This window comes from Lotus japonicus, chromosome 1, assembly GCF_012489685.1.
Source record: "Lotus japonicus ecotype B-129 chromosome 1, LjGifu_v1.2".
Lineage (NCBI taxonomy): Eukaryota > Viridiplantae > Streptophyta > Magnoliopsida > Fabales > Fabaceae > Lotus > Lotus japonicus.
Window position 1 is genome coordinate 113479123 of NC_080041.1, and position 25329 is coordinate 113504451.

Consider the following 25329-nt stretch of genomic DNA (forward strand, 5'->3'; position numbering starts at 1 on the left):
TAGCACATTTTCAATTATTTTTCTTCTTATCTCTCCATTTTTTTATCACATTATTTATTATATTACTTATTTTTTGACAGAACTTAGATATAATTTCTTATATACATTTCATCACGTTCTCAATTCAAATAATGACAAGTTTATTTTTTTTCTAAAAATAAATGTCATTCAAGTAGAATTTAATTATTGTTGAATTTTAAAAAATCACACAAGTGTCATTATTCAATTGAAAACTTGACAAAATGAATATATAAAGAACTTGATTTAAGTTTTTTTCCTATTTTTCTATTCTCTTCGCATCTCACTCTTTCTGTGAGTGAAAATAGAGTGTGGAAAAAATATTATTCATAATTTGATGACTTAGGTTGTGTTTGGTTTTTAGTTTAGAAGTCTGTTTGAGACATTGGAATTCGAGATCACACGTTCCAATGCTCCAAACGTGAAAGAGACTTTAGACATCCGTCAAGAGAAAACACTTTAAGCGTGTAAAACAGCTTAAATAAGCACTTAGGCGTTTATTCATAAGTTATTTTTAAAATTTTATTGAAATAAATTGAAAATAAGCTAAATATAATCATAAACTATTTTTCATAAGTAATCATGAGTAGTTTATGAAAATAAGATCAAAACAACTTATGATAGACCATAAATTTTTTGTATAAACTCTCTCAAACACTTACTCAAACGCACATACTATCAAATAAACTTAAATAAATTTTTTCAAACGAGATCTAAAACTACTGAAAATGAAACACACACCTACACATTTTTTTTTTGGTGATAGTTGTCACTTGTCAAGACTCAAGAGTCATGTGATCTAAAACCAACCAAATGGTTAACAACTAACCATGCAATTGCATTGTGTTACTCCAAGTAACAGTGTTTAGTTCACCGATACATATGCGAATCGCATCTCTATATCCTCCTCCTCCTCCCTCATCTTCTTCTCTTCTTCCCATTCCACTTCAAACTCACCTCACCTCTCAAATGGCCTCAATCCCCGTTCCCTGTAGGCCAAACCTTCATCTTCCACCCTCTCAACCCCTCTTTCACTCTCGCTCTCGCGCTCCGTCCCCTGCTTCCTTTCCAACCTCAAGCCTTCAAAGGGGCACCGACGGTGGTGCCGTTTCGAGTTTGTCATGGCAGCTCCGTCGGAGGAACGGGTTCTGCCGTGGGAGACAACAAGGGAAGCCGTGGTTGTTGTCGTTTCGGGTTGATGATGGAAATGCTGTTGGTGAAGAGGAAGAACGGGATTTGTCTCAGACTCTCTCTGCATTGCTTCCGTTCGTTGTTGCTGCCACTGCTGTTGCTGCTCTTGCTCAACCTTCCACTTTTACTTGGTGGGGTTTTGGTTTTTCTTATGTAGTGATTTTTTATTTTGAATAAAAAAAGTTGCATAGAAAAGAGAAAGCTGATTTGTTTAATAGTTTGTTATTCTTCTTGTTTTATGCTCTCTGATTATGTTTTAATTATTATAATCTACTTCAGTGAGAATATACTCGTATATGCTCCCTATATATCTGTGTGTATGTTAATGTTCTGCAGTTTTTCCCTTTAAAAATTGGAATTGGGTCATTTTGAAACTGACTTTCTAAATTTGAAATTTTATGTCGGTTATTGGACTCCAATTTTATTGAGATTATTAGGGGTTATTGATTACTGGAATGAGGAATGGCTTTAATGTGTTTGATTAAATGCCTTTAGATTCTACCAACAAGGTGTTGGTTAGTGGTAGGCAAGCTAGATCCCCGTAGTGGTAGGCAAGCAGCTCCATCTGAGGAACGGGTTTACATCCAAGACAAAAAAAAAAATTGCCTTTAGATACTGACATGCACCTTTGTTATGGTACTCTGACCAATCTTTGTCTGAGAATATGTTACTGAACCAATGTTATTTATATTTATCTTTTCATTGCTTTTCTACTTATTCTTTTGCTCTGCTCTTTTTTCTAGTTAAGAATTGGTTATTCTATCATTCAGTTGGCGCTATAGAATGGAGCAATTGGCTAACTTATCATGTAGGGTTAAATAACCCCATCTTAGGAGGTCTAATAGTTGTTAAGTTAAGTGGGATGAGAATTATACCCACTTTTTTACTTTATAAATAACACTATTAGTCCGCCTTCTATGGGGTTGTAACTCTATGGGGTAACAGTAACATAGACAACCTGATAGAAGGAAATAGTATAGAAATGGAAGAACTGAGATTTTGACTTGTTCATTGTCTAGGGTATCCAAAGATTTATATGCCCCTGCTCTTGGTGGGATTATGTTGTCTATTGGAATAAGACTATCCATAGATGATTTCGCTCTTGCATTTAAAAGGTGCGACTTCCATAACTGCTTTCCATTTGTTTATTTATTTATTTTCTTTCTGCTGAATTTTGAGTATGAGTTTATGAAACTTCTTCCGACATTCATTGCTTCCATTCTGTTGCAGGCCTTTACCACTGTCCATCGGGTTTATTGCACAGTATGTGCTGAAACCTGCTCTTGGGGTCTTGATTGGGAAGGTGTTTGGTTTATCTAGAATGTTTTATGCAGGCTTTGTCCTCACAGCTTGTGTTTCAGGAGCCCAGCTATCCAGCTATGCAAACTTTATAAGCAAAGGGGATGTAGCCTTAGGCATCCTTCTTACAAGCTATACCACTATTGCATCAGTTATTTTTACACCTCTTTTAACTGGTCTTCTGATTTCATCCGTTGTTCCGATTGATGCAGTTGCCATGTCAAAGTCAATACTACAGGCAAGTAGTGACTGCTTCTACATTATTCTACCTGAATTCTATTTGATGACAGGTTAAGTTGTGGAAATTTGACAGGTTGTTCTTGCTCCAGTGACTCTTGGTCTTCTTCTCAATACATATGCAAAGCCAGTTGTGTCTGTTCTTCAACCTGTGATGCCATTCGTTGCTATGATTTGTACGTCACTGTGCATTGGAAGCCCTCTTTCTATAAACCGAAGTCACATTTTGTCAGGCGAAGGTCTCCGATTGGTTTTTCCAGTATTACTATTTCATGCTGCTGCCTTCACTTTAGGATATTGGTTCTCAAACATTCCATACTTGAGGTATGCTCACTTTAAAAAGTAGATTGAAAGTGAAACTGTCAATTGTATATTGCACAAATATAGATTTGATGGTTATATATGTTCATTTGGTAGTCTATTTAGTAACCCAGTTAGTAGCTATAGCTTCTATTCTTATGCTCTTGGCCGTGCAAGCTTCTAATTCGTGTCATCTAGTTGAGTTCAGATTGAAATTGACAACATATAATCATATATATATATATATATTTGTTATGATGAAGAGCTTTTCAGGTTAAATTCCTTCCAACAACATATTTTACTTGGTTATCTGTTGACTGTTATTGACTGGTGTGTTCCATTTTCATTCATCTATTCCATATTGATGTTGAGTGTATCAGCATCTATGCTTATATCAGAGATCTGAAATGCAATGATAATAATACTACAAAACTATCTCTTTCCTCTAGGAAACATATATTTTCTGACTGATAGTATGTTTAGACTCACGTTCATATTTTCCAGAATCAATTATCCTTCTAACGTGAAAATCTACCTGTATCCAAACATGCCATGAGACTGATTGCTTTGATCTAACTATGAAATGTGTCATCTAACACCATTTCTTGCAAAGATTATTTATTTTCTTCCATATTTCAAAATGTCTGATATAAAAACTGTGACAGGCAGGAAGAACAGGTGAGCAGGACAATTTCATTATGCACAGGGATGCAGAGCTCCACGCTTGCAGGCCTACTTGCAACCCAATTTTTGGGAAGTACTCAAGCAGTTCCTGCGGCATGTTCTGTGGTTGCCATGGCTATAATGGGTCTCTGTCTTGCCTCTTTTTGGGGAGGGGGTTATGTAATTCGGGATGTGTTGTCATTTTGTCCACTCAGAACCAATTCTGCTGTTAAGGCTTAGCTTTTTGTTTCTGGTGCTGTCATTGAGGCTTATTTGTTACCCTTGGTTGGGGGGTAGGAGCATGATAAATTTAGTCAAGTGGTTCTAACTATACGTAAAATTCAAGGGTATAGGGTTAGGCACATGTGAACCAGCAAGAAAGAGGTATCGCTACTAACCCGAAATGCTCATGACCAGATAAATATTTACATTGTAAGGCAGGTATAGATTCACAAATACCTTTTGTTTAGCTGTGAACTAACACACCTTTTGTACATAGACATAGACTCAGTGTATATTATAAATCTATAAATTATTTGGCAGTTAATAGATCTTTGTGTGTGTCTCTGTTGATTCCTGTGTGTGGGTACTAATACTGGGTACTAATACCTCCATTTGGGATCTTTCTGCTTCCATAACATTTATGAACCTAAGAACCTCAGAAAAGTAAGGTAAACTAGGGAAGTGTGGTAAGAGCTACGCAGTTATGGAAGAAAAATTGATCGTTATTGTGCGATACCATGGCCTCTAGTGATAACCAAGATACAATTTGGCATATTAAGAGCAGTCTTGTGTGATACCATAGCTTCTCTTTTTATTTTGTGATAGAAACTGCTGTTCTATTACAAGAAAGGATTGAATTCCCCAATCACAGATACAAATTTCATAGAATTTTGAGGGCGAGGGCGTGGCCGTGGAGTCATTTTTTGTATTGGATATTTGAAATTCGCTGAAACTGAAAAAGAAAATGTTCAAAAGTTTAGCATGGAAAATGTATGAAACGTTACACATTTAACATTTGTTTCTTTATTGTTTTAACGGTTTAGTTTCACTTTTCATCCCTTTATTCTGCAAATTAAATCCTTAAAATTTTTCAAATGTTTTAATCAATGGATCTCCCTGAGTTTTTCCAATTGAAAGGGCCTTTCATATATGCTCCTCCATGCAATGGATGGAGAGATGGTGGAAGGTGTTCAAGTGGGGGGAAATCTGAACAAATCACTCTCAATTCGTCAATGACACACTTCCTTTTTGCCAACCTGAGCCGAATTAACTAAGTCAAATCTACGTCGGCTGTAATGTATGATACTGCTCAGGTGCAGATTGGGTTCCTTACCTTTCACTTACTTGGGGGTTCTGTTAGTAGGCAACCCAAGAAGATTGGCTTTATGAAATCTAATATTGATGAAGATAAAGAAGAAATGAACACTATAGAAATCCAAATTCATTTCCTTGAGTGAGAGAATGAACTTAATGAAGGCCGTGTTGAATGCTATCCCTTTGTATTTCATGTCTATATACAAGGCCCTACTGGTATCATTTCAGAAACTGAAAAACTGCTAATATCATTCTTATGGAGCAATGCTGAGGGGGCAGAAAAATTCATTAGGACTCATGGAACAAAATTTGTAGAAGCCAAGAAGGGAGTGGCCTTGTATTGGGATACTCGAGTCGGAAGAACAATGCGTTATTAATAAAATGGGCATGACGTTTTGGGGCGGAGGCAAATGTGTTGTGGAGAGATGTTATATGTAGCAAATACCACATTCAGCATGATTCATTCTTCTTAACGGGTTGTTCTGAAGAACAGAAAGCATCTTCAATCGTGTTGAAAGATATCATTGGCTTGGTGCAAGAGGATGAGGTGATAGCAAACGCTTTTAATTTGGGGTTGCTTTGTATAGTGGGCAATGGTCAACGCATTAAATTTTGGTCTGATCTGTGGCATGATGCGGCAGGTTTAAAATCTCATTTCCCTCATTTATCTGCTTTAGCAAGTGAAAAAACAAGCAAGTTGAAAGATGTACGTGATTGGAATTTGGAACAATGGTCATTCAAGGTGGACAATTCCTTTCATTCACGCAAGTTTAAAAAGTTTTATTCATCACATTTTTGTATACCTTCGAAGGTGGTGTTCAAAAGAGCATAGTTCTTATAACACCTTCTGAATCTCTTATTGTCATGATTTTCTCGCTCAAACTGAGCTTCCTTCCTACTTCGGTTCTTTGTCTTGCTATTTTCATCTTTATGTCTTATTAGCCCAGCCAAGCTATCTTACATATTCATGTATTATTTCGCCCTTGATCGAAACTTTGTCATGTCTTGCGGCCGTGATTTTGCCAAAAAAGTTTGAAATGGAGTTTGCACTTGGATTGCTTCACAAACCAGAAGTAGGTTGACATTTGGATCTAGGCTTGGGACTAAAGTAGCCTCTTTGTAAAATTTCATCAAAAAATCACGCAAAAACTCATTTTTCCTTGTTTCAATTTCCCAAAACTATGGGAAGTCTTTAGCAGTTCTTTGCTGGTAATGCAGTGATGGACGAATTATGTTGATAGTTCATTCCACTTCCTAATTGAATTAGGAGGAAGCGACTGGAACCATCGCAAGGGCGCTTTTCGCAGAGTCAGGGGAATTGTACGACCCCCAGAGCATTAGAAGCTCCCATGAAGGACATGGAAGTGAGGGAAGCATTTAGGTGTTATGTTGGATCAGTCTCTCCAACATATGGATTTACCCTATTAGGTTCCTGAAACCCTTGGGAATGTCAATTGATATGATCTTTGTAGAGAAAAGATTATGAATCTTTGCTAGCACACCAACAATTTGGTCTGATTCTTCCTCAAATAGAGGTGTAGTTCTAGCACGATTGTACTCAACGCCATTGCGCTCTCTGTTCATAACGAACTTTCCTTTCTGGAGACTTCTCCACATGATGACTTTGGTTGTGAATCTGCGATGCGTGCTTCTCTAAATCGTTGATTCATTGCTTGATTTCTCTTAAAAGTTTATCAAGCTTTGAGATATGGTTCTCAATATGTTATTAAGGAGTTGGATCCTCAACATGCTTTGATTATGGAATTCCATGTGAGTGTTGCTTTGAAGGTTCACCTCCATCATAATGTTGCCTTTTTCGTATTCCTATAATGACGATCAAAGTGTTCTTCCTTAATATGAACAGGAGAATTCTCTTAAAGCTTCGATGGTGTTGCACAATTCTAGATGGTCTTTCACCACGGTGGTGGAGTAGTAAGATAGTGGGGGGGGGGGTGTACCTACAAAGGCACTCTGACAATCAAGTTAGTGTGTGAGCAAAGAGAGAATACTCAATCTTTGAACAACAATAAGATATAGCAAAATGAGCAATGCTTATATAATTAAACAATCAAACGTGTATTTATAGAGCACAATACACTACACTAGAAAATGGCTTTTACAGCGCCCCTATTACAGCGGTTCATGTAGCAGCCGCTGTAAAAACAAAAACACGGAGCAGATTACAGGCTTTTATAGCGGTTTCTTAATGAACCGCTGTAAAAGATTTGCCTATTAACAGCGGTTCACTTTGCAGCCGCTGTAAACACAAAAACACGGAGCGGAAATATGCTTATATAGCGGTTAAATATTGAACCGCTGTAAATATATTTTAGCAAATAAAAAATAGAAAAAAAAAACACTCATGAACCTTCTGTAAACCCTTTTCAATTTCACCGCTCTCAATTTTGGGAAAAATTGAACATCCCGCTCCACGTTCACTCTCTCCCGCTCCATGTTCACTTTGCTGGGCAAAATTGAAACTGTTCACGCTCATCATCTATGTGCTCATCTTGGCCTCTTCTCTGTTATTGCACCGACCTCCGTCAAGCCTCTATGTCGCGAACGAGCTCCTCCGCCGCGTTGTGCCATTCTCTGACTCTGTGGCATCGTCCTCCATGGTGCTGCCGTTCATTGTGACGTTGTTATGTGTCGCATCGTCGAGCTAGGGTTTCAAGGGACTAAGGTTGAAGATGGAGAGGGAAAGTCTTCCTTAACCACCACAGGTCACAACTTTGACTTCCCACCACCATGACAGGACGTCGTAGCTCATACCGTCGTCAGCAGCCAGCCCGCCATCATCCCATTGGTATGATTTTGGCTTCTCTATGAAGGGTTTACATTCTTTTAATTTATCCTCTTTTCTTAAAAGATTGATTTGGCTGTCTAATCCATAGGACAAAGTCATAGTCAGACCCTATTGAGAGCTAATTGCTACAATAGAGTTAAACTCCCCTGACATAGATTTGCAATCATTTGTGTGAATTCCTGTAATTTGAGCATTTGCTTATTTCTCTTTTAGATATTTTAATGGCATAAAATAAACTAAAGGTGATGTTGACACTTTCTTTTTTGTTTTGCACTTATTTGTGTGGCATCGATCAGTTAGAGGATCAATTAGAGGTTTCTAGTCTTGGAGAAGAACATAAGGTACTTTATTCAGATTTCATGATAAGATCTCCAAATTAGGAAGTGCTTTTCAATTTTTCTTACCATTCAAAATAACTTAATGCCTCTTCTCTTCCAAACTTGTGCAATCTAAAGGAGGTGAAAATGTGATTTCAAGCAATAAACTCTGGTGTCTACATGAAACTAAAAACAAAGCTAACTTTGTGCCCTAGGTGAGCTTTGTCTTCAATTTTTTAATTAGTTAGTTTATGTTTATGTTTCTGGCCCAGGCTATTTGTAGGTATCTCAATTAGTCTCATTTTCCAGTTTTGAAATGTTCAATATAACCCTTCATGTTACTGAATATTGGTTGCAACCTTAAAAACTTGATCAATTTCCCCTTAAGTTACCACCTTTTCTGGAAAATAGAGCAGTGTTTCTACAAGCCTGAGGCCCTGAATATGTAGCTGCTGAAGAATCTGCCAGCTTAAAGAAAAGGAAAGTGAGAAATCTGAAGCTTCAAACCACATTCTCATTCAAATATCTAATTCTAGAGGATTATGCTTCAAAAGAGGAAAGTTATGGATTTGGTTGATAGAAGGAAGCAAAACGAATGACAAATAAAACTCTGTTTCTTTTTCTTTTACATATTTCCTAGTGAGTTTATTTATTAAATTTAATTTCTATCTATGTTGTGGAACTATTTTTCTTGTTACTTTAAGAATGTTTCTATATTACTAACATTTGACAATTATATAAATATAACTTTTTTTATGTCGATATGACATAAAAGGGCATTGCAGGAGCAAAACAACAAGCTAGCAAAGGTATAAGTCACATTCTACATTAACATTTAAATCTAAGTCTTCTAACCAATAAATGAGTCAAAATTTATATTTTATTGCATTTAGACTAGATGAAGGACAAAGAGAAGAAACTAACATAACATCCACCTACCCAGCTACCTAGAAACCACTTGCAAATGTTCATCCACCTCCAACTTATATTCTTCAAAGCTAAAGACACCAAAAAGAGACTTTCCTTCTCTAACTCACAGGTACTTGTCTTGTTTCTCTCTTCTAAGTAAGTATTGTAGACAAGGGACGTCTCACAGTGTCACTTATCTTGTTTCTCTCTTCTAAGTAAGTATTAAATGCTACCTGTCCTAATTTGTCATAATTTTGTAGTGTTTTTGGAGTAAAAAGATATTGGTTGAATGATAGTAGTGCTTTTTATCAATTTTTTTTACTTTTGCCTTTATTTGTGTATCTTAAACTCTAGTCATTTTAATCTGTAAGTACTGGATCTTTGTGAAATAGTAGGAGACCATGGAGGTTGTTTCAAATAGTGAATAAGATTGATCAACTTATTCCTTTAGTCAATTGTTTGGGGGTAAGACACATTTTGAGGGAGGGGAATGAGGTTGTTGATTTCTTAGCAAAATGTGGGAGAGATGGGAGACTTGAGTTGTGGGATTTGTCTGCATAATGGGGAGGGGGTTGTGATTGGTTCTGGGTGTTTGTGGTTGGGCTCTTCAGTTGTGCATTGAGTCTGTGTGTTGGTTTATATAATGGTCAATGTTCTGGTGTATGGCTGGTTATATGTGATATTTCTTTTTTCGAGGTGTATCTGTATGTGGTGGGATGACTGGTTGGAGTACTTGTATATTCAGTGTAGTATCAATGGATTTTGCTGTGTGAGGGGTGAAAAAGTGATTTCATTTCGTATCCTGGGTGTACTCATGTGGTGATGGAAACCTCTTTTCAAATTGTTATTGTACTTTTGATCTGTTTATAAACTTGTCTATTTATTTACATAAAGGTTTCCATAGATATATGAGTTTACATCATCCATTTCGTCGTCTTTATTCTTTGACTTTTGTAGTGCCCTCGTCAGACTATTAATGTTGATTGCGGATATTATGTGATGAAGTTCATGAAAGATATAATCACTCACCGACAACTTATGATCCCAATGAAGGTAAGAAACTTTGATATGCATTTGCATTGGATTTTAAAAGCTCTAACTGTAACTTAACTCTATTTTTATGTTGTTTTGTAGTATTTTGAAGATTGTCAGTTCAATTCCTATGATGGAGAGCAATTGCATGAAGTTAAAGATGAGTGGGCCACTTATGTATTTAACAATTTTTTTAGTAGTTAATCTATTAGATAACTATTAGATAGTGGTAGATGAAGTTTAAGGACGTGGTTGATTATGCACTTTAGAAATTGTTTCAGATTTATGAAGCTTTTGTATATATATATTGGTAGATATGCTGAAGTTTAGAGAAAATAAAGCTTTAAGGACGTGGTATGAAGCTTTTGTAGAAATTGTTTCAATTTTATGGCTGAATGTTGATATAGTTTTAGAAATTGTTGATTTTATGGCTGAATATTGTATATATCTGCTGTAAAGAGAATGTTGATCGCTGACCAGGTGGTATTCAGGGGCTAAAAAAAAACTAATTACAGCGGTCAAAGTTAAGAAACCGCTGTTAAAAGGGTACAAGTACAGCGGTTAAATAAAGTAGCCGCTATTGCATGTAGGTTTTTACAGCGGTTCGAACCAAGGCCTTTTACAGCGACGAGATCTACAACGGTTCGGAACCGCTGTAAAAGGCCCTTTTTAACCGCTGTAAAATGCATTTTATGGTGTAGTGATATGATCTATAATTGAGGCGATGCACCTTAGTAAAGCCTTCTAAGAAGACCTTCAAGATAACACCGAAAATGTTGCATTTGTAAAAAATTCATACCACCCCGTCTTTTGGGCCTGAATCGAGAGTCATCAATTCTCCCGAGAGGCCACAATTACCGCGAGCAAACAAACATATTAATGACAAGGAACGCATTCTGGTTACGCTTAGGCAAATTTTAATTACTTAATGTTTGTGTTGACTTTGTTTTGCTATGCTAGCGGTTGACGAGATAAATATTGCTTTGATGGCCATGATCAGCAAACATGACATTCATTTAGTATGAATCCTTTGGACCGTCCAAGACCATATTGAGCCAAATGATCATTTGGGCCGGGATCAATTTCAACAACTATTGCATGTGAGGCCATCCTCTTGAATGCATTTAGATAAACACCATAGGTGTTTAACCAATTTCCTCTGCTAGGGTTTGAAGAGAAGCTAGCCGCCACCCCCTTTTGGGGGCTCCTCCCCCCTTGGGGGGCTCCTCCTCCTCCATGGAGGTTTCTACTGCTCTTTGTAGGTAGTTTTCTCCCACAATAGGTGGGTTCCCTTCCACAGTAGGTGGATTTGCTACCCAATAAGTGGGTTGTTTTCTCCTTTTGCTTATTTTCCCTTTTATGTTACTGTCCTCTCCGCCTACCTCCACCCACCGGCCGCCGCCGTCGCACCTTTCTGCAGCCTTGTGCCTCTACTGTCGTCTCTGTGTCTCTACCACCGCTTCCTCCGCCGCTGTCATCTTCATCTGTTGTTGGCTTTGTTCTGAAGACCACCTTCGCCTCTGTTTTTCACCCCTGTTTTGCTTCTCCTTGTTGCTGCCTCTGGTGCCACGACCGTGACCTCCACCACCATCCACCAACTGCGGCTTCCATCGCTCATAACAGTTTCTTGGTCTCATCCTTTCTTTCCTCCAGATCTGGTTTGCTGCGGGGCTTGCCCCTGACTTAAAGGTGTTGAACACCTGAGTTTATGATAGCCTTGTAGCAGAGATTGCTGACGGCAGAGCCGGCAAGGTATAAGAAGTGACGTTTAAAGATGTGAATATCATATTTTCTCTTCTGTTTGCAGCAGATTTACTTTGGATTTGAGCTATTGAGCCGCCGCTGATCCCCGCCACCACTGCTACTGTTCCGCTAGGGTTTGGAGACCCTGAAGGCTAGGGTTTGTCTGGCCTAGTCTTCATGGGCTCAGTGCTATTGGGCCTGTTTGTTTTTGCAAGTAGTTGTTATTAATCTCCTAGTTCTAACTTTGGGTTAGGTGTAGATAGGAGTCATGAGCTCAAGTGTAAGAAACTGACTTGTAATTCTTTGTGGGCTTGCCCAAGCAGTTGTACTACCCTTTTGGGTTATGGGCCTGGCCCATGTTATCAATGAAATGTTCACCTTTGACCAAAAAAAAAAAGATAAACACCATAGATCGGTGGAACAAGAAAGTTGCCCAAATATATCCTATGACGTAGACCTGAGGAGCTTTTGCATCACGTGAGGTATGATCTTTGTTTTTTCCCTGCTCGTTACGTGTTGTATGATCAAATTTTAATCAACTCATATAACCAAAGTATGTCCAAGGATTAATAATTGTGACAAATAAAAAATAAGGGACGTGTAAAATGATATGGATCATAGCTGGCAGTGGCACATCTTTTGGTTAGATAAAACTCATAAAAGAACTCTAGCATTCCCTGTCACAACTATTAACCTCTTTAATTATATTGCACAAAAACCGTATAGTTAAAAGTAAGTTCTAATGTTTAGAATTAATATCATCCTAATCATTCAAAGTAACTTCATTAAGAAGAAACTAAATATATATTAACTCTCATAATTATTACCTGTATTACCATAATATGAAGCATATCAACAAGTAACATCATCAGCTCGATCTCATGTTTATCCAAAAAAAAAAATCAGCTCGATCTCATTTGCAATATGACAAAACTTGCTAGCTAGTTCAATCCAAAGGCATCAAGATATTTTCAATTGGGAAGTATGCAATATTTGTTTATTTATATGATGCAAATTTTAATCACTATATTTTGCATATAGTTATACGTCCAACATGGAAGATCTTTTGAAAATCCAAGTACAATTATTTAATGAATTTTTCAAAAGATCTTCCATGTTGCACGTATAACTATTTGCAAAATATAGTGAATTAAAATATGCATCATACAAATAAACAATATTGCATACTTCCCAATATTCCATGACAACCCTAGCCTCTAAGATATTTTCTTGGAACTTAATTTATTCTTTAGAAGAAACCATATTGGAAGACATTCGGGCCTTTTTTTTTGTAATGTACAGCTAACGATACCATTCGCACGATACCATTCGAGATGTACAATCAAATTTGACTTTCTCTTAGTTGGGAAAGTCAAATTTTAGCCTACTTATAAAAGTGTAAAAAAAGTTTTTTATTCCTGTAAAATAGGAGTGAATTAGATTTAATCCCTCAACTTTTTTTTTATAGTTTTTAGTCCTCAATATTAGTTAAGTGAGTGAAATTAACATTTTAGTTCATTTTGTGGCTGTTTAAATTGTCACCAAAATTAATAATAAATAAGCTGTAGAAGTTAAAAATCGTCGCTAATACATAAAAATAGCAACAAAAAGAATGACACCGACTAATATAACCTATTTCAATAATCTTGGGGACTAAAAATTATGATTTTTTTTAGAGGAATCAAAATCAATTCACTCATATTTTTCAAGGAAACAAAGCATATTTAACCCAAATTTTTTAAGGTTGCCACTCCATTCATTTAAGATGTACAGCCATTGTGTTATTCAAAATAGTCACTACAAAGTCTTAATTACTTCACTTTGTGTACTAAATATTAGAAATTTTACTGGACTAAAATGATTATTTAGTCTTTACCCTTCTCAATATTACCACAAATATGTACAAGTAATTAAAATAGTATTTCCCAAACAAACAAGAAAAATAATCATGATCTTGAACATGGCCAGTCAAGTTGAACCCCCCCACCCACCTTTTACATCATATTCACTGGGAGTCAAGTCTGCAAGAAACCTTCACTAATAGTCAATACCAAACAGATTACAAGCTAAAAAAGTTACATTTACTGGAAAATTACAATTTCTAAAGATCAGCATGTGAGCAACTGTATATCTAGAGAAGCAAGCATCACAAATACACTAGCTTGGCAAATACTGCACTACCTGAAAGACTTAAAGAAGATAACAACAGAGCTAAAACTATTCTTTCTTTTTTCTGTTAAATTTGCACTTCCAAGAATTACTTAAAAATCCAACCATCCTTCAGAGATAGTATTAACCACTTATAACATATTTCGATCAGCTTCACTTTAACCAATCATGAATTTTCACATCAAAACTGCATTTGGTTCAGTCAATTTTACACTAACAACATCAATTTGATTCAACTAAACACCCCCAATATATTCTTATAATACAATAACACTTAACATAGAACAAAATCTTTGTGAACTTGTCACCAGAATCCATTTCAACAAAATGACTGATCCATTCTAGCTCTATGTTTTCAAGACAAACAAATTCTGGAAATTTATCTCTGTTGCTTCCCTTCATAAGTAACAAGACACAATGGCTGCCTTTACAACAATAATTCTGCACTGTATGGGGAGATAACACAAACAACACTTCAGGACCAAGTCAATGGACCTGTTAATTTATACTCTTCGAAGGAATTGAATCTGATTCAACGATCCATGATGATGATTGTGCTAGAGAAAATCTCCATTTACCCTGTCCTGCATGCTCTATAGAACATCTCTTCCAGAAGTTCCTTGTTCAGGTTGATAGCGTAGCCTTCCAAATTGAACCTGCATATTAAATAATACAATACATTTTCTTTAGTCCAATTTCTTAAATTTGAACATCAAAGCATAAGAAGCCTACAATACCCTAGAGGCCATAAACCATTGAGGTCCAGAAAGAGCAAAAAGCACAAAAGTCATTAGACAGAAAGAGCAAAAGATGCACTATGTGCATGTTTGGATACACGATGAAAAGCCACAGTGAGCCAAAATCACAGTGAACAAAACAACTTCGCTTAGCTTTTATGGTTGTTCACCATGATTTAGACGTCATAGTGGTTTTCCACTGTGTATGCAGCTATATAAATCTGATGAAGGAGCCTCATCATGGCCCAGAATTATCATTTCATTCCAAACAGAAAACTAAACAAAATTCGAACGAGTCATGAAATTTTCTAAGAAAAAACAAAGTATCAGCAACTCAATTAAGACCGGGACATCATACTCTGCATAAAAACTTTTCCAATTTATCAAAAGTCAAAAAGGTAGTTCCCTGGTAGCATGACAATAAAAAAGAGGGGAAAAAGGGATCAAAACCTCTCAATCATCAAAAGGGAATGTTTGTTAGGGGATTAAGAACTACAAGACCATCCACCAAACTAAAAGCACAACCACTAAAGTTGGCCACTGAAACAGTCTTCTTTCTCAGCCCTTCCTCCATCACAATGGCAACAAAACACTCAGCAGAAAAACTCTTCCTACTCATTAAAAGTGAAAAGCTAACAATTCCTTGATAGCATGACAACAAAGAAAAGTATTTTAAGAAAAAATGAAACACTTTACAACCCATCATTCCATTTCTCCATGTGCATCTTCTTAACCACCAAACACAACAGGACTCAATAAGAGATCATGACCATCCACCAAACTAAATCATAAATATTAAGATTGACCTTGACACCCACATCACCATCACCCTTTTTTTTTCCAGTTAATACTCTACAGTATAACACAGAACAACAGCATAACACAGAACAAGCAAATCAAAAATCAAACAAAACCAGAATGAATCTTATTAGAGAAGAAAGAACACCCAACCTCGGAGACATCTCCAATTCGAAAAGCATCAGCATCAGCATCATCCTGTGACTGAATCGCAACACATTCAGGTGGAGATTCGAAAAGGGTCAAGGCGAATTGCTTGGAAGCAGCACCAACATCAAAGTAAATCAACCCGGAAGTGGGAATATCGACGCGAATGCTCTTCACATGGAGCCAGAGGAAAAGATCCTGAGCATCCAATCCGGTCAAAGCATCGATCATGCCTTTACTCAAAGACCCAGAAACGTTTCGATCGTAATGCAACTCGTTCTCGAACTTGGCGTTGCAAGCTTGATCCAAGTGCACCCAGAAGCGACCATCATCGTCAACTTCGAAGTCCTTGACGCCCTTCGGGAAGAGACCCATGGGGAGGCCATAGTTGCGGAGAACCTCGTAGATGGTGGTCGCATTGGAGCTGGTGCTTGCAGATGCAAAAGAAGAAGAAGAAGAAGAGGTTGAGAGAAGAAGGAGAGGAAGAAGAAACTGAATTATGAGAAACATGGTTTGGTTTTTATTGACTGTTTTGGATTTTGTTTTTTGAGAATTTTAAGGTTGTGGTTGTGTTCAATGGTGGTAGAACATTGGTGGTTTGAAGTTTGAAGAAGGAAGAAAAGAGGATGAGTGAATTGGGTTTTGGGATTGGTGAATGGAAGAGAGAAGAGGGGTGACAGCTTGAATACAGAAGGGATTAGGAAGAGAATGATCAATTATTGGTATTCGGTGGTGATGGGTGATTGGTTGTGGGCCGGGTTTGTTTTTATTGTTTTCTAGTGACTTGTTTTACTATTTGCTCATCACCAAATTTATGATATGGTTAAATATTACTTTCAAGAAAAAAATATATTATATGGTTAAATATTGTTTTGTTCTTTTGGACTAGGTAAATGTTATAGTGACTTTCAAGTTTAGTCTCTTATCAAAACAAAGGTGGTTATAGGCAATGGAAGAAAGTTGGGTAAATAGCCAAGTTGGTCTCTGAAAGTGTCCGCCGCCTTCAATTTCGTCCCTAAACTTTCAAAATGACGCTCGTGGTTCCTGAATGTGCCAAATCTCCCTCATCAGCAGTCCTGGGTTAAAAAAAGTTAACGGCCGTTAACAGAAGTGTGACATGGTTTTTTTTTGTAAAGGCAGAGCTGACGTGGCATATGATTATTGGGAAAATTTTAAAGACTTCAATTTAGTCCCAATGGTTGAAAATAATTTCTTCCTCTCCCCCTTCTTCCTCTACCTCTCCCCACCAGTCCACCACCATCACCCTCCTCCATCTCCATCTTTTTCATCTTCTTCTTCTTCATCCCACCCTCATCCCCTCCCTCTCACACTGTCCCTCACCCCCAACCCTTTTTCCCTTCCAAAAAACAAAATTCATCAACCCAACAAATCATAAAATCAAGAAATAAACGATCGATTTCCATAACCATCATATTGCACCTTCTTCAATCTTAAAACCCAGACAAAATTCCAATAAAATTGAACGAGGAAAAACAGAGAAATAGAATTCATTATTCATGTAAGCTAATAAATCATTTCAATTTATTCAGAGAACGAACAAATAAAACAAAACAAAACAAACCCTTCCACTCCAATCCAAGAACACCATACCCACTTTCTCAGTTACTTGCTTCTACCCACTCGATCACACTCCCAAACTCAACGGATTCGAAGTATCGTATTGCAGTGGAATGACAGAGATTCATGCGGCGGAGGGTCAGCTCAAGGGCGGCGGAAACCTAACTCTGAACTCTTTGGAACCCATCAGAACCAAGCGGCAAAGGAGGCTCAGCGTCCGATTAGGCGACATCGGCGGCGACCAACCGCACGAATCCCACCACCGCCGCAGCAAGGGTGGAAGCTCGACTTCGACCACCGCAAGGAAAAGGATTCCACCGCCGCTAACCCATCAGATAATAAACCCTCAAAGACTCGACCGTTAACCAATTTGACCCTTTGCTTCCTGGATGGAGATCGACTCCACTTTTGCGTCCCTGTTCCCTCTCTTACGCTTTGTTGTTTGCTGGTTGCTTCGTCTTCTCTCTTCTCTGTAACGGTAGCAGTGGTGGCGGCTGAGAAGCTTTCGCTAATGCTGCATGCTTCTATAAGCTGAGAAATATTTCCTCTCTGACATCCTTTGTTTCGAAATTCTCTGGTGGGTTTTGAAGTAGAGGCATTTGGGTCTTTGTTTCTTCTATCAAAACCGGATCTGGGTGTTGAAGTAGACGCATTTGGGTCTTCGATTCTGCTATCAAAATCAGAACTTGGTGGGGTTTGAAAATGGGTGTTTCAGAGAGGACCTTCTTCACTGACTCCTCTTCTAGCGGTGGTGGGGGGTGGGGTTCTTCATGGGTTGGATTTGATTTAGGGAGTGAGGATCTCAGATGGATTTGGAAGCAGAATGGAAGGAGGTACTGGTGTGGTGTTCATGTGATGATGAAGACTAATTTACGGTGAGCTTTTTATTTCCTGAAGTTGTTTTTTTTATTTAACTATTTTGTTTCCTGGGTTGAAATGCCACATCAGCTGCTGGCTTTACAAAAAAAAAATCCACCTCAACTTTCTGTTAACGGCGTGAGCTTTTTTTAATCCAGGGACCGCTGATGAAAGAGATTTTGCACATCCAGGGACCACGGGCGTCATTTTGAAAGTTTAGGGACGAAGTTGAAGGCGGCGGACACTTTCAGGGACCAACTTGGCTATTTACCCGAAGAAAGTTAGAACCTCAAGGCTGCATGATAATATGAAGCTTGCTAAGCATACATTATTGCATTTGTTGAATTAACTAGATAGTAACCCGTGCGATGCACGGTTGCTAGTTTTAATTACAATCAATAATTTATTATGAATATAAATTAAATACTATTTAATGGTTATATTAATCTATTTTGAACTCTAGGATATAAAAACATATTTTCCCCAACAATATCTATTTCAAATTTAATTTTCACCATACATGTGTAATAATTGGTTTTTATTTAAAATCTGTTTTTTTTTTTGGTTGGTGTGAGAAAATAAATATTGTTACTAAAACATGTGACTACAATAAATTTAGAATTATATTTTTTAAAATTAAATTCCACTACTTAATAAAGTCTTTAGCTTTTTGTGTAAAATATGGTAATACTATATATGTTTTGCTGTTGAAGATAAAATGGTTAACAACAAAGTTTTAAATCGAATTTAGCAACATAACTGAGTTATACGAAGGACAATGTTTAGGAAAAACAAATGTTTGATTGAAATTTTTGAGTAACTATTTCAATTGTCCAAGATTGAAATTAAGAGTGGTAGTTCATATTGTGTAAAGTCAACCTCATTGATTCTAATTATAAATATATGCAACTAATCTGCTACTCCATACTATTATACACTACTATTTCTAAATGAGTTAAAAATAATAATTTCCTTCTTTCTCCAATTGTATTGGGTTGAAGTACCCCTTGTACTTCTTTTCAATATGAGTTAAAATATTTTTTAATATATATTATTAATAAAAAAATGAGGAATCTCTTTCTATTTTAAATTAAAAAGATATTATGACAATTCTTACATCACAGCTGAAAAATATAACTATCTTCCATTCATGATAACCACATCCTATATAAATGATATAGAATCAGCTGTCAAAACTACATTAAGGAAAGTAGAGTCAATGTCGTTCTATGCATACATTGGTTATTCAACCAAGGAATGTAAATAATAAAGTTCATAGCACATGAGCATGCAAGGAACCATTGAAATTCTTGATGAATGAGGACACTATCTAGTTCTGACAACACTATTCAATTCATAACCATATTTATATGAGAAACTATAATATGTATCATCAATCTTCAATACACCATATATAGATTATCCAAGCCAAGACCTGCAAAAAAAAAAAATTCTACCTCGGTTATTAATTTTGCATATAACAAAAAGCTTATCTTACATTAATCTTCATTTGCAGAAAATCATATAAAAAAACACAATGTAAGAGAGAGAAATTACCCACAACAGTATCCAAAGTAACAGAAGAAACCCACATTATCAAGCATATCATTGAAGCCCATTTTGTTTAACTTGCATTATATGAGGTATATACCAACCAGGTTTGTTATGACGCTTGACAAAGCCAATGCAGAAGAAACATCATTCCCTGCACCTGAATGTCTTCCCCTAAAAGCAGCTTAGCAAACCTTTGCTTCATCAATTCAGCTACTGAACAAAAGAACAATGAAAGAATTGTTAACAATGATAGGTCTTTCGTGAACAGGATAGTTTGACTTATGCTAAGTGTTATTAGTGATCATCTGTTAACTGATAAGCAGTAGCTCATGATCTTGTTTGATCATATTGATTTTAATGCAATATAAAATCTAGGCATAATCTTGAATTAAAATTTAGAGGCCAAAGAAACCTATTGATACAAATAATTATTGTCACCAATATACTGTCCTAAAGGCATCAGTAAAGTATTTACTTCAATCCTCCCTCCAATTGATAATAAATTATCTATTTGTTTCACACTTTAAAAAGGGAATAGAGAGGTAATGAACCTAAATGTCATGTAGATAAACAATCATAAGTGGATTGGCCTCCATCTCTTCTTCTATCATAGAAGAAATTGTATGTTGGCCAGCTTGCTACTCATTCTTTTCCCAACCAAGTTAATTGGTTGTGAATTGCCTGGTATTCTTTTTTATCTGCTCTATTTTCCAGATCAACTGCTCCCTCAAAATGGAAGCATAAACCTCAAAACACACAATATCACAGAAAGCCCAAAGGAAATACCTATAGGAAATTTCTTTGGAATAGTTGAGTCCACTGACTTGTACACAACCTCAATAGGTCCTCAATTGCAGTTTCCTATTTGCAAAGTGAGAAACTTAAGAAATGATCAAGGTACATGCAGCTAAAGAGGAAAATGCTTCCATAGACACAGGTAAAAGAGTCATAGAAAAAGATTAGAATAGGAAAAGATATGAACTTTACCTGGGGTGGAAGTTGATAGAGTTTGCTGCACTGAAAGTCTGATACAACAACACAGTGAAAGAAAATTCAGAAACTCTATAACTCTTACTATAATTTAAAAAGAACTAAAGATGTATAAATATTTTTAGTAAGAACTAAACCCTAGTTATATATTAAGGATAATGCTTTGAAACAATAGAATTCTCCTGTGTACTTCCCATACTACAGCTGTATAAATATTTATAGTAAAGGGGATTAGAATCAACATAACTTAAATTAAGATAGTGAAGTTAGACTACACTGAACAAACCTTATGAGAAATATGGCAAGAGAAAACAGGATTTAAGATGCAGCAAATTAAATGGAGAATGGGCACATACTTTTGTTGAATTACTGGCAGGTTCTAGATCTCTGAAAAAAATTCAGTTTATGGCAGGTCAGACAGGGTTCAATTCATTGGCTGGAAAAGTTTGTCTATAGACAAACATTAAGGAGCTTTCCTTGCTCAATCCTAGAGCTATTCTTACTTTCTTTGTAGTAATTTGCAAACGCTGAAGCCAAAGAATCAAGTTTAATAAAATGTAAATATAAGTTGTGTGGGTTTTAAGGATCTCCAAGTTGGTTTTTTTATGGACTATGATGGTTATTCCCTAAGATTTTGAAGAAATTTGATTCAACTTCCAAGTCAGGCGGGCTTCTTTGTTTATTGAATGAATCTCCTATTCATGCATCTGGAATCAATTCCACATATCAAACACACACAATATCACAGAAATCCCAAAGAAAATACCTATAGGAAATTTCTTTGGAATAGTTTAGTCCACTGACTTACACACAACCTCAATAGGTTCCTCAACTGCAGTTTCCTATTTGCAAAGTGAGAAACTTAAGAAATTATCACATGTTCAACACTACGGTATATGCAGCCAAAGAGAAAAATACTTCCTAGACATAGATAAAAGAGTCATAACAAATAAGATTAGAATAGGAAAAGAAATGACTTTTACCTGCGGTAGAAGTGGATAGAGTTTGCTGCACTGGAAGTCTAATACAACAACACAACAAAAGAAGATTCAGAAACTCTATCACTCTTACTATAATTTAAAAAGAACTACAGAAAAATTCAAGGGTATTAGTATCACCACTTACAAAGGTGGTAGCATCTTCAACAAACTATGGGTTGGCATTCAAAAGTAAATCCAAATGAACAAAATTTATCAGAAAATGAACAGTGAAAATAAAAGCTCTTTGAAATTGTTTATTTTTGCATGCATTGGATACCTTGAAGTAACAGAAATAAGAGCCTTTAGACATTATCTCCGGCAATCTCGCCCATGGATCAGGTCTGGCTTCAGCCTTCCCGTGGACTCCTCCACAACAAACTTCTTCTCTTGACTCCAGCTTCATACAAACTCTCTTCATTTTCATGTGTGGTATGAGTGTGTGCCACAAAAATCTCAATTGGAGTGCCTTATATAGGGTGCTAGCGGGAAAAAAGTGATGTAAAGTATAGTCCTAAATTGAATTGGTGCAGAAAAGTGAAATTAGATGTTGAAAAGTTTTCACTTACAGTCTAGTTCAGAAAAGTAGTAAAAAGGCAAAAAAATCAGATAAAGGAGAAAAGGGTTTTTAACCTGTCAAAAAACTGGGATTTGCGGTGGTTGTGTCGTCGGAGATTGCGAGCTCGCCGGAGGAGAAATGAAGGGGATGCTTGCGGCTGTTGAAAGAGGTGTTTGGCGGTTCTCCGGCGAGGTGGGACGGCGACTGTTGAAAGGAATGCACGATAGAAAGTGAAGAATAGAGGCAGATCTGGGTTGTCTGCGATGGTGGTGCTCGCAGCGGAGCTCGCGGCAGTTGCCAGGGTTGAGGATTCCGGTGGAGGAGGGGGAGAGAGGGTGAGGGTATTATTGAACCTATCTTTTTTATTTACTTTATAGTTTATACATAATTCCAATAAATTTGGTGCAATTTGTAATAAAAAAAGCAACAAAAAGGAATCAAAAGTAGCCCTTACGGTGGACCTTGACACACTGAATAAAACTCTCAAAGTGAACAGTAGATTTTAGCTTATTCCTTTGTAGTGTTTATAGATGATGACTACTTTATTGGTGATGTTCACTTGGTGAAGATGATGACTTTATCTTAGAGATATATCAAGCATTTTGTTTGTGGCTTCTAAACCTAGGGGTTTATCAAGCAAACTTGCTTATGGCAATCCAACACAACACAATTGGCACATTAGCATATGCATGAGGTTTTGCTTCCCTCACGTCATAGATTCAAATCCTGCTTCCAGCAGTTTTTAAGAAAGAGAAAATGTCAGTAAGCAACTCAATTTTCCCCACCAATGCAGATACTTTTTTTTTTTGGTACATCGGAAAGATAAATTGCAGCCGCCAGTAATCGAACCCTGGACCTCCCATACCACTTGAGCTATCCTATGGGGACACCGATATAGATGCTCTAAGTCGTAGTATTTTTTAGTATATGGGGTTTTCCATATTTTGTATGGTTATTGGATTGGACATGTAGCAAGAGTAGCCCAATGAATTCATAAAATAAGCACATTTGGGCCCAAGTCACGCCTTGATACTTGCCACAGAAAATAATTAAAATTCTTTGTTAAAGCTCTATTACTTACTTCTTACCGTGCACATGATTTGAGTTTGGTGATCGCTCTCGGAGTGAAAATCGTTGAAGATCAACGATCGGAGAGACGCAAGGCAATCTTGAGTACTACTCAGGGAACTGATTCCATCAGTGCTTACTACACTAAGCTGAAGCTCTTATGGGAGGAGTTAGCCTCTTACAGACCAGTTTTCCCCTGCGATTGTGGTGCGTTGGTTCCGTTAAAGGATTTTCTTGATTCTGAGAATGTGATGTCGTTTCTCATGGGATTGAATGAGAATTATGCTTCGGTGCGCGGTCAAATCCTTCTCATGGAGCCATTACCTCCGATCAGTAAGGTTTTCTCTTTGCTAATTCAAGAGGAAAAGCAAAGGGAGGTTGGTACATCTGCTTCACCACCTCCATTAGCATTTGCAGTTGATACAAACAACACTATGCAGACCAACTCTCAGGTCTCTTCTCAAGCAAATGCAGTTCAGTATCCTTCTGGGCAAGGTTATTACAACAAGAATCAGTATCCAAAGAAGGACACACGACCTGTTTGTGCTCATTGTGGTGTTCTTGGCCACACAAAGGACAAGTGCTATAGGATAATTGGTTTTCCCCCTGGTTACAAGAAGCCTACTCAGCAGAAAAATTATCAGCAAAATACTGGTTCTGCAAACCAAGTTTCATGTCAGATGAATGATTCAGCCACTGATGAGTGCCCTCAGCTTACTATTTCTCAGTGCCAACAGTTGATCCAGTACCTTTCCACTCATCTTGCCTCTACTTCTACTTCTTCACCCTCACAGGCATCACCATCTCTTGATGTTGCAGGTATAATTCGATCCATTTCTTCCTTTTCTTTCTTAGATATACATTCCTGGGTAATTGATTCTGGAGCTACTTCACACATTTGTCACCTTAAGTCTCTTTATCTCACTTTTAAACCCTTACACAATTCATTTGTAGTACTGCCAAATTCCACTCGTGTCTCAGTGCTAGGTATAGGAAGTGTGCAAATCAATTCATCACTTGTACTGTATAATGTACTGTATATTCCTTCATTCAGATTCAATTTACTGTCTTTGAGCTCACTGTTTAAATTCTATGAATACACTGTGACTTTCAATGCTCATACCTTCTATATTCAGGACCCCAAGTCTTTAATGACGATTGGCAAGGGTAAAGTTCATAGCGGACTCTACCTTCTTCAGAGTTAACCATTGTCTTCAAAAGCTTTGTCTCAAGATCTGTCTTCTACTTTTTCAATTCCTTCAACTGTTGCTGATTCCAAAAATACAAAAACATTAGTTCCTGTTTGTAATTTTGTTTCTCATTCATGTACTTCAGTGCCTGTTTCTATTTCTCATTGTAATTCTGTTTTTGTCCAATCCCACCTTTTGTACTTGGCATACTCGTTTTGGTCATACTTCCAATAAAGTGTTCAATCTGATCAATAAAAAGTTACATTTGTTGTCTTCTATTGATGATTCTTATCATTGTGTTGTTTGTCATTTGTCCAAGCAACATAGATTGCCTTTTGAATCTCATCATAATTTTTCAAGTAATTGTTTTGATCTTATCCACGCTGATATTTGGGGGCCTTTTAAACAACCAACTTATGATGGTTATTCTTATTTCTTAACTCTTGTTGATGACAAAAGTCGATTTACATGGATACATTTGTTGAAACACAAATCTGATGCTACCATTGTCATACCACAATTCTTTGCTTTTGTGAAAACACAATTCAATGTGGTTATTAAATCTTTTAGATCAGACAATGCAAAGGAATTAGCTCTAACTGATTTCTTTGCCACACATGGTGTACACCACCAATTCTCATGTGTTGAGAGACCCCAACAAAATTCAGTAGCTGAAAGAAAGCACCAACATCTGTTGAATGTAGCTCGAGCTTTGCTTTTCCAGTCACATGTACCCATCCGTTTCTGGGGTGATTGTATTAGCACAGCTGCTTTCATCATTAACAGATTGCCAACACCAAACTTACAAAACAAGTCACCATATGAGCTGCTCTACAACAAGCAACCAGCTTACAATGATTTTAGAGTGTTTG

At 36.9% G+C, this 25329-nt stretch overlaps 3 protein-coding genes across 13 annotated transcripts; 2 read left to right on the forward strand and 1 right to left on the reverse strand.

Annotated features, from left to right (window-relative positions):
- Positions 1-854: 854 nt before the first annotated feature.
- Positions 855-4259, forward strand: LOC130729427 (probable sodium/metabolite cotransporter BASS3, chloroplastic). The gene is made up of 5 exons (XM_057581186.1): positions 855-1340; positions 2229-2324; positions 2440-2746; positions 2822-3069; positions 3711-4259. Exons 1-5 carry the CDS (start codon positions 901-903, stop codon positions 3946-3948), a joined length of 1329 nt encoding a protein of 442 aa, XP_057437169.1. The 5' UTR covers positions 855-900; the 3' UTR covers positions 3949-4259.
- Positions 4260-7396: 3137 nt separating this feature from the next.
- LOC130729428 (uncharacterized) lies at positions 7397-10505 on the forward strand. 11 transcript variants are annotated; one of them, XR_009015978.1, is made up of 7 exons: positions 7400-7831; positions 8128-8172; positions 8287-8363; positions 8924-8957; positions 9042-9272; positions 10015-10110; positions 10192-10505. XR_009015978.1 is itself a non-coding variant. In XM_057581188.1 (7 exons), the coding sequence occupies exons 3-7, from the start codon at positions 8329-8331 to the stop codon at positions 10291-10293; spliced, it is 363 nt and encodes a 120-aa protein (XP_057437171.1). In that variant the 5' UTR covers positions 7410-7831; positions 8128-8172; positions 8287-8328; the 3' UTR covers positions 10294-10505. The 11 variants fall into 11 exon arrangements, 3 of the variants coding, with proteins under 3 accessions (XP_057437171.1, XP_057437170.1, XP_057437172.1); XM_057581188.1 differs by having other exon boundaries at positions 7410-7831; positions 9092-9187; XM_057581187.1 differs by having other exon boundaries at positions 7410-7831; positions 8128-8363; positions 9092-9187.
- A 3702-nt stretch (positions 10506-14207) lies between these two features.
- Positions 14208-16419, reverse strand: LOC130729430 (uncharacterized). Its single transcript, XM_057581191.1, has 2 exons — positions 15690-16419; positions 14208-14657 (listed from the first exon to the last, which is right to left on the reverse strand). The coding sequence occupies exons 1-2, from the start codon at positions 16191-16193 to the stop codon at positions 14595-14597; spliced, it is 567 nt and encodes a 188-aa protein (XP_057437174.1). The 5' UTR covers positions 16194-16419; the 3' UTR covers positions 14208-14594.
- Positions 16420-25329: the final 8910 nt, after the last annotated feature.